The sequence below is a fragment of the Dromiciops gliroides genome, chromosome 2, assembly GCF_019393635.1.
Source record: "Dromiciops gliroides isolate mDroGli1 chromosome 2, mDroGli1.pri, whole genome shotgun sequence".
Lineage (NCBI taxonomy): Eukaryota > Metazoa > Chordata > Mammalia > Microbiotheria > Microbiotheriidae > Dromiciops > Dromiciops gliroides.
In genome coordinates, this window is record NC_057862.1 from 100497576 (window position 1) to 100515319 (window position 17744).

The 17744-nt window shown below is 36.7% G+C and overlaps 1 protein-coding gene across 3 annotated transcripts; it reads left to right on the top strand.

Annotated features, from left to right (window-relative positions):
* The first annotated feature begins 61 nt into the window (after nt 1–61).
* ZDHHC6 (zinc finger DHHC-type palmitoyltransferase 6) lies at nt 62–15996 on the top strand. Of its 3 annotated transcripts, none has more exons than XM_043983897.1 (11): nt 63–262; nt 2350–2829; nt 4722–4813; nt 5994–6153; nt 6849–7010; nt 7868–7921; nt 10422–10589; nt 13408–13449; nt 13536–13681; nt 13767–13813; nt 15369–15996. In XM_043983897.1, the coding sequence occupies exons 2-11, from the start codon at nt 2563–2565 to the stop codon at nt 15470–15472; spliced, it is 1242 nt and encodes a 413-aa protein (XP_043839832.1). In that variant the 5' UTR covers nt 63–262; nt 2350–2562; the 3' UTR covers nt 15473–15996. The 3 variants fall into 3 exon arrangements, with proteins under 3 accessions (XP_043839835.1, XP_043839832.1, XP_043839833.1); XM_043983898.1 differs by lacking the exon at nt 63–262 and adding an exon at nt 293–388; XM_043983900.1 differs by lacking the exon at nt 6849–7010 and having other exon boundaries at nt 62–262.
* The last annotated feature ends 1748 nt before the right edge of the window (nt 15997–17744 follow it).

Below are 17744 nucleotides of genomic sequence, written 5' to 3' on the forward strand. Positions count from 1 at the left end.
AGGATCCCCGAGTAACAAGTGATAGGAAGTGGTTCCCGGAGGGACCATTTCAGAGAGGGACCATCGGGAAGTGGCGATGACCCAGGTTAGCCACAGCGCCCGAGGGGGCTGCGAGGAGGCGGAGGCTCAGTGGGTAGGATCGTGCTGACCTAGAGACGCTCGCTACCCGCCTTCGGCCTCAAACCTAACTTGCTTGTCACCGGAGAAGGGCGGAGGAACCGGCGACGGAAGGATCCCGGGAAGGAGGAAGAACGTATTCCGGGTGAGGCCAGCCCTACCGCCCCGGAAGTGCCCGAGGGCGACGATGGCTGAGGAGTGGGCGCGGGGGGGAGCGCGGGAGGGGAGCTACGGTATAAGGCCGGGGCACCCAAGCAGGTCGAGTCCCTCGGTGCGTCAGGGCCCTCTGCCATCCTGTCTGGGAAATGGGAGCGGCGGGGGGGTGGGATGGGGAGGAGAATCTGTTAGCACTCGGGCCAATGGTACTGGAGGGGAAACCGAGGCAGAGTTCCCTGGGGAACTACACCTGTTCCACCACGTGCCTTCTCATTTGTTTCTTTCGCCCGCGGACGCACGAGGGCTCCGAATCGCCCGAGGATGTAGCCTCCGCTCCAAAGCTCCCGCGCTGGCTCTCGGTTCCCCAGCCTTCACTCTTTGGGGAGCCTCTAATGTCTCTGTCCCGTTTAGAAGGGGAGTGAGACGTCTCAGGGAAGTGCTACCCATAAGCTAGTGTATCAGTATCCCTAGGACAGCTCACGAGCCAGAAAAGAAGAGTCCAGGCCAGTCCTCCCCTCCTGTAGATGAGTAAACTGAGACCTGGAGAGAAGTGACTTGTCCAGGATCACACACTAGAGCCAATCTAACGTGCAGTCCTTTTTTATCGAGTGCCTACCACAAATTCTGGCTATAGCCCGTGACACAAGCTGTTTTGTGATGCCCGGGCGAAGTTTGTTGGGAAACCAAAAGGGTCTTGACAAAGTTTTCCAAATATCGTCTCAGAAAATTAGGGAGATAAGTGGTTAACTATTCGGATTCGGAGCCTGGAACAATAGTTGTTACTACTTTAATTGTTATTCTTTCTGGTCATTGCATACATGTTCATTGAATTTAATTACTATATTCTTTCCTTTTTGCTATATTCTTTCTTTAAAACTTTTTTGTGCTGTTATCCTGTGTTATTGTTTAATTTTCTATGCCACACTATCCAGCCCTTTAACAGATTAGTAGAATGTTAAAGTAGAGAAGGAGCAAGAGTGTTACTTAAGTATCATTTTACATTTGAGGAAATTGAGTTAAGGCCACCTGGCAAGTGGCAGTGTAAACCAAAACCCAGATTTTCAAACTCCCAATTCACAGTTTACTTCCTTTTAAAGCTAGTATTTTGACTGTAAAAATAAAGTTTCAATGATTGTATTGAATTTGAGACCCATTATTGTTCATCAAGTGACAGTTATTCATGTTATAAAGAGGAATAATCTACAGATCTAAAATTAGTCCTTGCCCATGAGAGACAGCATTCTAATCTCTCTCTCTCTTTTTTTTCCCCCTTTTTTGACTGATTTCATTGATATGGGAACTTTACTGGGGAAAATCCTATAGTGTAAATCAGCATTATTCTGTAATTTATAGTCCTGGAGAGTTACTTGGGGCTCTAGGAGGTTGAATGATTTGATACACAGCTTGTCTGAGGTGAGATTTGAACTCTGAGTCTTTCCGACTGTAGCTATGCTACCTTTTATTCCTGACATAGTCTTTGTTATGCTGATGATAAATGCTTACATACAAAGTAGCTTTCTATATCTTTGCATCTGCTTTCTCCTTTCCCTTGGAGTATATTGGCATGGAAACCAAGGCCTGCAATAGACTTGCTGGCTGTGCCTCCTGCAGTCATTCTAGAAAACATTAGGTATTTTTCCAGTCTTTCAACCAACACTCAGTACCAAGATTTCGTCATGGATTGGTTGGAGAATTCATTTCTGTACCCAGCTTAGCAAATCAGTAATTGTGACCTTGAATAAGTCACTTCACCTCTCTGGGCCTCAGTTTTCTTATCAGTAAAATTATATCATTGGATTATCACTGAGGCCCCTTTAACTCCAAAATTATCTAATTCTATAATCCCAGCAGTGTTCTTTTACGAAATTTTTTTATCAGGTATTTAATGTATTATGTGAATGTAGCTAAATTATATTGAAGAATTATAGGAGAATGTGTTATGAATATAGTTTCTCCCAGATTGAGGTTTCATGGCCTTACAGAAAAATTCTGATTTCACAGGCTTTATGTTTTGAACTGGTTATTTTTATATAATCTATATTTTTCTTCTAAACATTTATATTTTATTTTATTTAGGTTGGTTTTTAAACAATGAAATTCACTTGTTCTGGTCAAGACAAAGAGCTCTGAACACCATACAATTAAAATGGCTTACTCAGATTTAGCATCCCACAGTTGGAAGGCATGAGTATTAATGAAGACCCACGGACTTATGACACATGGAAATGTGCATACAAAAAAGGAACTTTACAAGGCTTTTAAAATAGAAAATAACTCTTTCTCATCATTATGGGTGTACTCTGCTCAGTTATTAGATTTGAAAATCTTCATGAGTTAAAAAGACTGTGCCACTGGGGTCCCATTATAGCACTTGGTGTTATAGCAATATGTTCTACGATGGCCATGATTGACTCGGTTTTGTGGTATTGGCCTTTACATACAACTGGAGGAAGTGTGAATTTCATCATGTTGATAAATTGGACTGTCATGATTCTTTACAATTACTTCAATGCCATGTTTGTGGGCCCTGGCTATGTGCCTCTGAGATGGAAACCGGTAAGAAAAAAGACATTCTTTGAAAGATAAAATCTTATGTCAATCTTATTCTTTATCTTTATTGAAAAAGCCATATCACACTCATACACACACACACACACACACACACACACACACACACAAATAAGCACAGTGTTCTTTTTGCCAGTTGACAAAGACCCAAACACTGATCACCTCTTAATGATGAAAGTCCTTTTATTTTCTTGAAACTATTTGCCTAAATTATTACATTATTTAAATATTACATTTAAATTGTGCCCTTCAAATAGTATAAATCCTTATAAAATGTGGTATAAAACCAGCTTTGGTTTTTTTCTTTTTTTTTTTCTTTTTTGCACAGAGCAATGAGGGTTAAGTGGCTTGCCTAGGGTCATACAGCTAGTAAGTGTCAAGTGTCTGAGGTCAGATTTGAACTCAGATCCTTCTGAATCCAGGGCCAGTGCTTTAATCCACTGTGCCACCTAGCTGCCCCTTGGGTTTTTTTTTTTAACAATACAAACGTTTATATGTTAAATCACCAGAATGTTTATTAAGTACTTATTTCATTCACGATTCTGTAAAGAAGTTTTAAATTTCTTTGGTGAAGGGCATTAAACTTAACAGTGTTTTATAATATTATCATCTTCCTCAGCAGTTACTAAATAGTGGAATAAACAATCACTTGGAAAAGAGGCTGTGGAAACATGCACAAGGAAGTTGGAAAAACAGAAGTTAGGAAACAGTCAAGAAAATATAGGAGAAAATTATTTCAGAAGAGAGAAATTAGGGGGGCAGCTAGGTGGCGCAGTGGATAAAGCACCAGCCTTGGATTCAGGAGTACCTGAGTTCAAATTCGGCCTCAGACACTTGACACTAGTTGTGTGACCCTGGGCAAGTCACTTAACCCTCATTGCCCTGCAAAAAAAAAAAAAAAAAAAAAAAAAGAAGAGAGAAATTAGAAAACAGCTACCATTATCCTAAATACTGAGGCTCAGGGAAGACTTCAGTCTAATTAAAAGTAATGATTATATTGGTCATTGAGATAAATTCAGAAATAACTACTCAGTTTGAAATAATGAAAACTAATGATCCATTTGCCCCAGTAAAAATTTGACTGAAAACATGGCATAGCTCAGGTGTCCCCTTGTCCCAGAGGCCTCTCCTGTTCTTACTTGTTGGTGATATCCTTCTTCCCCTTAAAATTATTTTGTATTTGGTCTGGACTTCTGATTGCATTGGTGTGGTCATTCATAATGACTCTCTTTACCTATGCAGATTAGCCTGGGGGGCAGCTAGATGGCACAGTGGTTAAAGCACCGGCCCTGGATTCAGGAGGACCTGAGTTCAAATCCGGCCTCAGACACTTAACACTAGCTGCGTGACCCTGGGCAAGTCACTTAACCCTCATTGCCCCGCAAAAAACAAAACAAAACAAAACAAAACAAAAACAGATTAGCCTGTAATCTGGAACATAGAGGTTTGCCTAAGGGAAGGTTACACAGGCAATAGGTTTCAAAGGCCTGAGTCAAACCCAGGTCAGTTTGACTCCAAGGCCAGCTCACTGTCTACTGTGTCATTGTACCCCTCATTTTGTATTTACTCAATTTTTATTTATTGAGCTATTTTCTATTTCCCTTCAACTCCTTGAGTGCATCAACTGTTTCATTTTTGTCTTTACATTCCTAGCACCTAACACAGTACCTGGTATATATTAGGTGCTTATTGAATACTTATCTGGCTGAATTGGATTGTGAGTTTTAAGAGCTGGACCTCAGTTTATGAGGAAATTGGACTAGGTGGCCCCTGAGATTCCTTCCAGTGCTAGTTCCTGTGATCCTATAAAGAAAGTGTTCACCTCTTGGTCCCAGGTACCAATATATGTGATGTTTCTTTTCCTTATTTTCCCGACCAAGGAAAAAGCTCAGGACAGCATGTATCTCCAGTTTTGTAAGGTGTGCCAGGCATATAAGGCACCTCGTTCCCATCACTGCCGAAAGTGTAACAGGTACCAGTTTTTCATTATTTTTCATTAGAGATTGATTCCCTTGCTTCTTGGTCGCATGTTTGCTTTCTTCACCACATAAAAGTCAGTTTCATGAGAATATTTTGCAAATCTTATTGTTCACCAAAGGAGCAGCACTGCAAAAGGCCCTCAACTTAGAGGCAGAACAGTTGTGATCAGTTACCAGTTCTGCCACTTCCTAATGGTATGACCTTCATTAAGTCATTACTCTCTTTGAGCCTTAGCTTTTTCATTTAAAATGGACAGGACCTTTGAGGTCACTTTCAGTAAGATGTAGCCATTTTGCTTTTTATGCCACTGATCTCCTTTGTGTATCTTTTGCAGCATATTTCCAGTCCATTGAGCAATCTTGAGTGTGTTAGAATTTTGGTCATTTTGCATTTATAGCTTAAAATGAAGTGAGTTCTCAAGACAAAAAAGAAAAGGAAAAAAAAAGCACTGTGAACAAGTTTTGGGAATATTCACCTAGAATGTTTTTTAAAGGACAGTTAAAATTACTGTTAAGAAACCTGTGATAAGTGGTAATACTGAGACACCACAGGAGGCAGCTGCTGCTTCCTTCAAACATTTGGTTTGGCTTTCAAAAAGTTTTTTCTAACAATAGTAGAGTTAAAAGGAAGGGAAGGACATTAGTCCTTTGGTCATTGTACTGTAGCTTACACACATGAATAGATTATTTAGCCTACAGGAGATCCCAACATCTAACAGTTATACATAAAGGAAGGAAGTCAGAAGCATCTGGTTGGGCCTATTATTGTTTTCAATCCCAGGTGAATGTTTATGAAGGGGTCTTTTTAGTGTTTATATTTTATTCCACGGCAGTCACTACTTTTCAGAAATAGAGAGGAGACCGAAACCTAGAATTATGTTCATTTTCTATGCAGCATGTCTCAATGGACTTCATGACTACTTAAAACAAATTCCCATATAGGAGCTACCACCATATCTTTGGGCCTATTATAAAGCATGCCGTTTTTTGTGCTATTTTGACTTTCAGACATCATTTGGTTTTTCATGTGGATACTTGGAGGAAATCTTTTCTTCTTCCATAATGGGTAGCTTTTCTATGACTTATGAATATGATAGACATTTGAAGACAAAATGTATTAGACACAGACTTAGAATTTTCAGCCTGTTTCATGTACCTTTTGTTTTTCATTAGATGTGTTATGAAGATGGACCATCATTGCCCCTGGATCAACAATTGTTGTGGTTACCAAAATCATGCATCATTTACATTGTTTCTCCTCTTAGCACCCCTGGGCTGTATTCATGCTGCTTTCATCTTTATTATGACAATGTATACACAGCTTTATAATAGGGTAAGAGATTGTTTATTGCTCACCCAATTGTCAGGTTAAGTGTTAATAGTGATGATTACTTAGAATCTTACTGTAATGATTCCCTCGCAATTAAAAGAATAAAATAAAAAACATAGAACTTTCTTTTATAAAAGCTTTTCTGGGTTTTTTTCAAAATAACATTAAAATCTGTAGAAGTGTATTTAACTCTAGGAACTGAAATGTAGGTGTTTATTCATGTTTCTTATTGAACTGAAGTGAATAAAAGGAAAGTGATGAGAAGTTTGGGTAGAATAGACCATGAAGCAGAGAATAAATACCTAATCCTGGAGATTACTGCTACTATAAACTTGATTCGTAGCAAAAGGGAAGTGAATAGGGGAAAAATTGAAGTTAACCTGGCCTACTGTTTTATGCACATTTTAATATTTACAATTGACTTAAAATTTCACCCCAAAGTTATTCAATTAAGAAGAGGAGACTTACCTGACAGTTGCTAAAAAATGCCCAGTTAAGATAAATTATGAATTGCTCTTCTGCAAGCTGATATGCACTGGAACCATTGGGCCATATCAGATTCATAAAAATAGTACTTGCCATAATTACCTTAGTGAAAGTTCTGAATTGACATTTTGGGGGCAGTTTATGGTTTGAAATATTACATGTTGAATCTCATCATTGTCCACTACCAGATAATTTCAGTTTTTCCATTGTAGATCTCCTTTGGTTGGAATACAGTAAAGATTGATATGAGTGCAGCTAAGAGAGATCCCCTTCCTATTATACCTTTTGGATTATCTGCATTTGCTGCCTCTTTATTTGCCTTGGGATTGGCTGTAGGAACAACTATAGCAGTTGGTATGTTGTTTTTTATCCAGGTAAGTTTGACAGTTACCAGTGGCTAAAAGGTTCAGGGTTGTTGGGGTTGATGAGACTAAGGCTGAACCTGCATTTATAAAATGAAGTGGAGAACTTTTTTTTTTTTGGTTTGGTTTGACCTCCATCTAGGCCATAAATTAACTGTGTCTGAAATGGAATTATCTAGATACTTGATTCAATCCTTCACTTCGTTTTGTATGTGTAGATACAGATAGCTATATTGTAGAAGAGGCAAAACATTTTCAGAATTGATATGTTTAGTCAAAAATTAATGCTGGTTTGGAAAAGTGGTTAGAGTGGAATGATAAAATGAGGTTTTCGTTGTACTTCATATTTAACCTAGAATTGATGTCTTTGAACTTCAGTATCCCTGCAAATAGAGATGAATCATATCAGTAATAAACTGACATCCTTTGGTTGGAGGGTCTACATAGGTACAGTGATATTAGTCATATGTAAGAAACAACAAAGAATTGAAATAAAATTAAGGAAAAACTTTATTGTTTCTTGCTTAACTATACATAAATTGGTTACAACAGTCTGTTATCTAGATTTATATGAATATATCTTAAGTTTAGGGCAGATAATAAAAGAATTTGATAACAAAGTATGTATATATTAACAAGTAAGATGTAGTAGCTATTGCCTTAATACCATGAAAACCTTTTCTAAGTATTACTGTGAAATGTTGATCTGTATTTAAAATTCAGTTAATTACTGAAAAGAATGAGATATTTTGCTTGTCTTCTTTGAACATAGTTGATTTCTCTGTTAATATGATTTTTGTGTACCTAAAATTTCATGTAAATGGGGCCCAGTCACTTTAAATAACAATTCTTCAACTGTTTCATTTCAGATGAAAGTAATTCTCAGAAATAAAACTTCTATTGAATCATGGATTGAAGAGAAGGTAAATTTTAATGCAGCATCTTCTTAATACTAAAATAACACAGTTTGAATATCATAGTTAAAAATGCCTAAAAATTATTTGCTCTCTTTTAATGGCTTGCAAATTCTATTTAAAATAAAAATAGAATACATTATCATTAATCACTCATTTAAATGTACCAAACAACCAAAATGGATTTCTAAAAAATTATTAAAGAGCCCTCAATCGGGGCAGCTAGGTGGCACAGTGGATAAAGCACTGGCCCTGGATTCAGGAGGACCGAGTTCAAATCTGGCCTCAAATACTTGACAATTACTAGCTGTGTGACCCTGGGCAAGTCACTTAACCCTCATTGCCTGCCCCCCCCCCCAAAAAAAGGACCCTTGATCAATTAACAAGCATTTATTAAACACCCATTATGTGCCAGGCATGCCTGTTGACCATCAGCTGTCTTCCTCTAGCTTGAAGACAAACTTCAACCCTACTATCCTTCTTGGATCTCTTGTTTCATCTCTCTCTAAGAACTAGTTCCTGAAACCAAATAAGCCTTAAAAAGCTTATGTTTTTCATGACTAAAAATTGATATTAGTCACTCAGTACCTTATTACTGAACACACATATTTTATATATATATATATATATATATCATTGTATATACTACAGAAGACCCATTACACTATCACTGCAAAAAAAGTAGGGCTTCTTTCTGTGTACTAATTATGATCTTGAACTGTATTTCTCTGTAGGTGGCATAGACCTCTCTTTTCTAAGACTTCTTTTTGGAAGTCTATAGGGCTTTCTAATTTAAGAAATATCAAAATATTTTTATGTGGAGGTCACAGTTATACTGTGTTAGAGAATCTTGTATCTTCTGTGATTTTTGGTGATTTTGGTAGTTATAAGATCATAGATTTAAAGTTGGAAAGGACCTTAGAGGTCATCTAATTCAAACCTCCTTCCCCCCCCCAGCCCCCATTTTACAAATAAGAGCACTGAAGCACAAAGAGGTTAAACAGCTTGTCTGAGGGCACACAGCTGTCAAGTGGTAGAGTCCAGATTTAAACCCAGGCCCTCTGATTCCAAATCCAGCAGTTTTTCCACTGTACTGTGTGCTCTTTGCCAATTCACATCACACTGTGTAAGTGCCACCAACTTTTTAGCATAAAACTTTTTTTTAACCAAATCATCATCCTTCCGGGAAATTTCCAAATAGCAGTTATAATAATGATGATGATTCTGCCATCATCATCATCATCTAATATTGCTAAATAATCTAAAATATTTGAAGCAAGCAGTCTAAGTAAATTGACTTATTAACAAAAAAGTCCTTTATAAAGCCTATTACATTTAAGAAACTTTTTAAACATAGAATCCAAGTACCAGAAAGTACTTGCAAGTCTTGCTATAGTTAAGTGCTCTCACTTTAAAAATGTTTTTTAAAAAAGGGGGAGAGATCAAAAGGGTCAGGTGAGCTGCCTAAACTCCCATAGCCAGATATGACAGGCTGAAGACTAGAATCCATATCTCCGGAGTCCTTTTTCAGGCCTGATTCTACTATAGTACTGCCTCGGATACAGAGCCATTTTAAATAGTAATTTTTAAAGCAGACATATATTTGACTTGTTTCCAAATCACTAGCTTCAGCTGTAGACGGCACATTTTTTACCCAGTTTTGCAACATTCAGCAGGAGTATTCCTTTTCCGGACCACTAGATGTCAGTAGTATTTAAGAAATGGACAACAGCCTATTTTACTAGGCTAAAATAAAGCTATTTAGGATTTAAGGATGAAAGGAACTTTATGTGTAATCTAATCCAATCCTCCTTCCTCCCATTCTAATACAAAGACCATCACCAACAATCCCTTCTCTACCAGTGGAGGGGGGTCCTATCTAACAATTGCGCCATGCTGCTACTCTTGATGCAACATTTTGCTCATGATTAAACCCTACCTCTTGAACCTATTTATGATCTATTCTTGTCATCGCCTTGCAGCCAGATACTTTTGCACCATGGTAGTAGCAGCTTCCAGTTGCTTGTATGTATAAATTGTCATATAGGAATTACTAGGAATTTTCTGAATGGCCCAGAGCCATTTTTATTTTCTGCTTTAGTTTTTTTCTGTATTGTTAATATGAATAAAGTTATCCATTTGGAGAAGTTTGATTTGGAAAAATTGCTTTGAGAAGGCAAAGTTCTGGTGTCTAAATGTTAATCTTTAGATGAAAAAGTAGCATAGAAAAATATATCTTAACATGGGTTCTAGTCTCAGCTCTACTGCTAACTTACAGTAAGACTTTAAGCAGATTATTTGACCTCTTTGAGTCTCTGCTTCCTCCTATGTAAAATCAGGAGATTAGAAAAGCTTTAAGAGTCCTTCCTGATTTAAAGTTGTATTATTCCATAATTCATATTCCAAAAACCATGATCAATTTACAAGTTAGAGCAAATTTAATGAAAGAATTTATAAAAATTGTTTTTCTGAATAAGTGGTATATTTTACTCTTTGTTTAAACTTACAGGCCAAAGATAGAATTCAGTATTACCAGACAGCTGAAACCTTTGTTTTCCCCTATGACATGGGAAGTAGATGGCAGAACTTTAAACAAGTATTTACATGGTCTGGGGTTCCTGAAGGAGATGGACTAGAATGGCCAATAAGGGAAGGATGTCATCCCTATAGCTTAACAGTAAGTATTTGAATCAAAACTGCCTTTCCCTTTCATGAGTCCTTCTGTTTATACTACAGCATGACAAAACTACTTTTGCATTAATAATTTACTAATTTATAGAATTTCTCAGAGTTCTAAATCCATCTTTGTATAAGTTCTGTCCTTATCATATATGCTCCTTACTCAAAAAAATTTTAATGGCTTCCCAGTATTGATAAGATTCAGTCTAAATTTAACCTCATGTTCGGAGCCCTCAACCTACTTTTCTAAGCTTCTTCCACAACTCCCTTATATGGACCCTCTGTTCCAGTCAAGCTAGCTTTCCTCACCATCCTCAGAATATGCCGTACACATTCCTGTCTTTGCTTATATTACCCCACCCATGCCCTCCAAAAGCCTATCCAAATCCTATAGATTATTCAAAGTATACCTCTAAAGGACTTCTCAACCCTTCCCTCTTCTGAACTGACACCTACTGTCATGGCAGCTCTTTTGGTACTGTATCTTTTTATTTAACTCTTGTACTTTTATGTAACTGTTATATTAGTTTGATGTTTAAGGGTTTATATTGTTTTTCCAATTAGAGTATAACCCCCTTGAGAGTTGGAACCATGTATTAATTCAATATAACAAACATTGATTGTCTTCCGGCTGTAAGACTCTTTGCTAAACCCAGGGGACACACAAATGAAGAAGATGCTGTTGCTGCTATCAAAGAACATACAGTCTAATAGGGGAAATAAAGATAGGAACATAAGTAAAATACAAATTGGAACATGAGTTCACAGATGAGAAACAAAGTGCTAAGAGAAATTCAGAGGGAGAAATCTCTTCTGGCTAGAGGGAATTAGGAAAATTAGGGAGGAAGTGAACCTTGGAGATTGGGATAGATTTCCACAGGTATAGACTAAAGAAACATTCCTCTCAACTTCTTCACAATTACTGGTGTGTATGTGGCGGGGTGAGAGGAGGGTGTGGTACAAGCAAAAGCACAGAATTTGGACATTGAGAGATAGTGTTCATGCTCCAAATAGCACTTAAGAGTACTAAATATAAGGAGCAGCTAGGTGGTACAGTGGATAAAGCACCAGCACTGGATTATGGAGGACCTGAGTTCAAATCCGCCTCAGCCACTTGACACTAGCTGTGTGACCCTGGGCAAGTCACTTAACACTTATTGCCCCTGGGGGGAAAAAAATCAAACAAATCAAAAAAGGGTACTAAATATATTAGCATATACATAATATATACCATATTATATAATACATTATTAATAAATATATTATTCAGTAAATAAGATCTCAGTACCAAGGTATTTAATGATTGTAAGAGACCTTAGAACCCATCAACTCTAATCAGTACCTGACCAAAAATCCCTGGCAAGTGCTCACTCAGCCTCTGCTTAAAGACATTCAGTGGGGGGAGGTAGTTGATTCTACTTTTGTATGGCTCTTAAATTGTTAGGAAGTTTTTCCTTAGATCAAGCCTAAGTCTGCCTTTGCAATTTCAATCCATTGTTCCTAGTTCTAGCTTCTGGGGCCAAATAAAACAAAACTCTTTTCCCTTCAAATTCTTGAAAACTTTTATCATTTCCCCTAAGTCTTCTTTTGTTCAGTCTAAAAATACCTAGTTTCTTTAGCCAGTCTTCATGTTCCATTTTCTTAATATCCTCATTGCCTTTTTCTGACTACTTTCCAGTTTGTCTGTATTTCCTAAATTGTGATGCCCCAAATGGAGCTCATTATTCTAGCTGTGACCTGACCAGGGCAAGGTAGAGCAGAATTATAACATCCTTTGTTCTGCATACCACATCTCTCCATGCAGTCAAGGATCACAGTAACTTTCTTGACTGCTGTGGCAGATTGTTATCCAATATTGAGATTAGTGTTCACTAAAACCTTCAGATCTTTTTCATGAGGGCTGTTGTCTTATTTATACCTTCTCCACCCTATACTGATAACATTAAGTTGGGTTTTTTTTGTTTGTTTGTTTGTTTTTAGTATAACTTAGGGTAGTGAATTTTGGACTTGGAAGCAAGAAGACGCAAATACAAAACCTGTCATATATACTTATTAGCTGTGTGACACTGTCCAGATTACTTAACTTTTCTGTACCTGTTTCCTCATCTGTAAAATAAGGTGATTAGGATTTGATGGCCTACAAAGGTCCCTTCCAGCTCTAGGTCTTTGATCCTATGAATTTTATAATACTTATTTAAAATTTCATTTTATTTTGTTCAACCCATTCTTTTAGCCCCAGTATTTTTTTTGGTGCCCCAGTACTTTTGAATCCAATTTCTTTTTCTTCTAGCATTTCCTCATAGTTTCATGTTGTCTGCCAATTTGATAAGCAAGCCAACTGTTCTTTTCCTCCAAAATATTCAACAACACAGGGTAAAGGATAGATCCTCAGGACATACCATTAGGTATCTTTATCCACCTTGACAGCAACTCAATAATAATTCACTAATAACTATTCTTTCTCTTTGGTCTCACTTGTTCCTAAACCCAACTAATTGTATTATCATTTAGCCTGTATTACTCTGCCTTGTTCACAGGGATGATGTTAGTAAGTTTTACAGTTTACTTGTTTTTATTTACTCTCAAATCAATGTCAAATGTGAAACAGGGCTTTAGTCTAAGCATTATCTGTCTCCTGCCACTGTAGGCATATGGCTTTTAAATTGATGATAATTTTAAGTGCCCAAAACTTGTTATTTGCTTATTACTAAAAACAGACACATGACCTTGTTAATAGGACAAAATGGCCTATTTTCAGCATTGGAAGAAATTGTTAAATAATTAGCATGTTTTCCCCTTTCTTATTTTCCATACAGATTGAACAACTGAAACAGAAAGCAGACAAGAGAGTCAGAAGTGTAAGTGTTTCTTTCTTAATTTTTTTAAACAATAAACTGATGCCTTTTGTATTTACATCATAGTAATTTCTGATCTTTGATGGTAGGTTCGCTATAAAGTAATAGATGATTACAGTGGTGCTTGCTGCCCTTTCAATAAAGGTATCAAAACTTTCTTCACAACTCCATGTACTGAAGAACCTCGGATTAGCCTAAAGAAAGGGGATCTGATTTTAGTTACCAGAGGTTTAAGGTAAGTAATCTGTACTACTGATTTCCATTTCTAATTACAAAATTAATGTCAAACTTAAAGTATTTTAATCTTTTAAATATTTCAGACACTGGATGTATGGAGACAAAATTCTTGATCATTTGGCTACAGAAGGTATGGAAAAGGAATAAGTTGTTTAACATGTTAGCATGCTATCTATAATTTTAAATTCTAGGTATTAAGATAATAAGGCATCTAAACTATTCCTCCTGCATAGATATCTGTATTTAATGTTGCTTTTTTGATTATCATTCTTCCTTATTTAGTTACTATAATTAACTATACATATTAAATAGCTTAATTAAGTTGTTGCAATTAATGTAGTTATTTCATTAACAAAATGAAATGTCAGTAAATAAACTGAATACTAATTGTACTAATCTAATTTTTAATATTGTGCCTTTTGTGATTAAACATTCAGGGTACACATTTTTTTAAAAGAAAACCCATTTTATTTATGTATTGAGTACAGACAGGTATACTCTAGGCAAAATTGGTTTTAAAGTCTATATTTTAAGAAGCAAAAAATTAAGGAGGGATTTGCTTTACAAAGGGATTCCAAGAAAAGTGAGTTCTTTAAATGAATTTGAAATCTGATTCAAGTTATAATAGATACCTTATGAGAAAGTAAAGAGTGTGTGTGTGTGTGTGTGTGTGTGTGTGTGTGTGTGTGTGTGTGTGTGTGTGTGTGTGTAATGCACCTCAGTATAATCTATAAATCATTTCTTAGGATAATGTTTACATAGTGCTTTAAGGTTTACAAAACTTCATTTTATTTTTATGCGTTCATTTTTACTTGACTCAACCTGTGGAAGGTTGGCATTTCAAACAATGTTATGTTTTAAAGATGTACAGTCTGATGCTTAGATGTTCAGCAATTTATTATAATTTCAGTTGAGATTCAAAACATAAAAACACACACACACACACACACACACACACACACACACACACCCAGAGTCCAGTGCTCTTTTCCTTTACTGTATTTGTTCTCCTGAACCAACAAAAACAGACTATTTTCCCCTTTTCAGCTAATTGAATTTGGAGAATGCTAGCAGGTGATCTATATTATCTTCATTCAATTGCCTGAAGGGAAAGAGGACATCTGTAAAGTATTTAAGGCCCAGAATGTTTATAGGCCATAATAGCAATCTGGAAAAAGATCATTCAATTTAGAATCATGACTTGGTTTTGAATCCATGCCCTGCCATTTACTTTGAGTAAATCACAACTTCTTTGTACCTCACTTTCCTTTCTATAAAATAAGGGACTTAGAGGAAAGTTTTTTTTTCAAGTGAGGCAGTTGGGGTTAAGTGACTTGCCCAAGGTCACACAGCTAGTAAGTGTCAAGTGTCTGAGGCCATATTTGAACTCAGGTCCTCCTGACTCCAGGGCTGGTGTTCTATCCACTGTACCACCTAGCTGCCCCCAAGGAAAGTATTTTTAAAGATACTTTAAGCTCTCCTGTATGAATCTATGATGCTTGAATTTTATTCAGAAGGAATAGATGGTTTAGAAAAAAAAAAGTTCAATCAAAATGACTGAAAGGCAAGGGATTTTGGGGGAAATAATAGACTTCACTTGCTCATTTGCAGATTGAATTTAGGGTACTGACACCAGATCGTTTAGTACTTTCCTTTAGTCTTACAGAAATTTCTTTTCTCTTTAGATGGATCCCGAATACGAGGATGGTTCCCTAGGAAATGCGTGGAAAAGTGTCACTATGATGCTGAAACTGATCAAGTATCTGAGGGAGAGAAGAAAAATAGATAGCTAGTGCTTTAGGAAATGTCTTATTCTTTATGACCACACCATTACTTGAAAATTGTATATACTACTACAGAATTATGCAATGGGCCTACTCTGGACAAAGTGTTCTTTTCCTCTAAGGTGCCCTAGTGCCATGATTTAAATATTTTTATTACCATTTTGTAACTGAGAAGCCATTCTATATATATGCCTTTGAATCCCAACCTGCTCTCATCACTCCTCCCCTAAAAGGAGGAACACTTCACCTAAGTAAGCATTATTGCATTTTCTATAGAATTTAATTTTTTAAATTGCGTTGCACACTACGGACCTCACCTACAAATGTAGTTCTTCCCTCCCAGGAAAAATCTGCATGTGACATTTATTGCTTTTGCTCCTTCCTCAGTTGCTGTTTCTTATGAAGTAGTGTTCTAGAAACTGTAGAATATATTTTGTCAGGTTAAATACAAAGCTAAATTTTGTTACCTGTGCTTTTAATAATGCAGATTTTGTCAATCACAAATAAAGACCAATGAGTGTTCTCTATATCCCATGGAGCTCACAGTAAGTTGTATTTTTTCCCCTTGTTTAGCAGTGGTAAGAGGGTCAGAGCTAGAAAGCAGTTACCTTAATTCATAGTTAGACTCAAGACCTAGAAGACAATTTAACCCAATAGAAAATTGACTATTGGGAATACCAATAGATTTCAGGAACAGACATCACTTTGATATATTAGGAACAGCCAAGGATTGGTTTTGAGCTTAATTTAGGATTTTAGAGAAAGACTTCTAATCTAATCCGTTCAAAAACATGTCAAGGAAGTGTGATTTTAACTGAATTTTTAATGCTTTAGGATCTCATTACTCAGACTGGTGAGGACATCTTATTTTGAGTGATGACAGATAAAACCTCTGTAACTTTTAATGTCCAAATCATAGCTTGCTTAGTAGTCTCTTCACCGAATGCTTGAATAGAGTTGCTCTTACTAGTAAATGAGGAGTTGTACAAGAGCATATTTTAAGCATACCTAAAAGAGAAAATATTTTGAAAAACAAAAGAAATATTCTTTGAAATATTTTTATGGATTTATTATGGATGGATTTTTATGGATTTATTATCTATACGTCTCAGTTATTTCTGATCATATCCTTTTTTCCTTCCCTACCCAGTGAGCCATCCCTTGTAACAAAATGAGGGGAAAAAGTAGTTCAGCAATACCAATCTATCATCCAAGGTTGACAGTGTATGTAGAGTTCCATGACCATATTTACACCACAGTACATTTTTTCCAGTCCTTTTCCAGGACCAAGTATGTTTTTCATAGTTACAACAATAGTCAATTTCATTACATTGCTCATTTACATTGCTGTAATTGTGTATTATTTTCCTAGTTCTCCTTACTCCACTCTGCATCAGTTCCTATATGTCTTCCCACACTTCTCTGAATTCTTCATCATTTCTAATGATAAAATATTCCATTACATTTTTGTACCACTATGAATTTAGCCATTCCCCAAACAATGTGCTTTACTTTGTGACAAGTTCTTTGAGATCTCAAAATAATGCTATGAATATCTTGGTCATTTCTTGATATCCTGCACACCTTATCACTTATGCCTGCCCAGAAGCAAGACCTCTGGGTTAAAGGATATGGATATTTTAGTCACTTCTTGAGCATAATTCCAAGTTACTCTCCTGGTGATTGAGCTAATTCATACCTCTATCAGTTAGTCCATCAGCATTTATTAAAAGCCTACTATGTGGGGGCAGCTAGGTGGTGCAGTGGATAGAACACCGGCCCTGGATTCAGGAGTACCTGAGTTCAAATCCGGCTTCAGACACTTGACACTTACTAGCTGTGTGACCCTGGGCAAGTCACTTAACCCTCATTGCCCTTCCCCCCCCCCAAAAGCCTACTATGTGCCAAGCTCAATATATATACAGATTCACAAAATATTTATGTTTGTGTTCTTTATCTTTTGACAGTCCCACCAACCATTTCTATCTTGTGTCATCTTTGCCATTTTGCTAGGTATGAAGTACTCAGATTTACATTTCTATTATTAGTTGTATAGAGCAATTTTTCATCCCTTGATCTTACATATTTTTGTTAGTTGTTGGTTTTGTTCTTAAAACGAGAGATAAGGAGATGTACTAGCTATCTAATTCAGATATGGAAGGCATCGTCTCGAAGCAGGGGATTACACAGAAGGAAGGTTAGTCACTAATATTAAGTGCTACAAAGAAGTCAAGAATGACAAGGACTTGGAAAAGGCATTTAGCTTTGGAAGTGGTT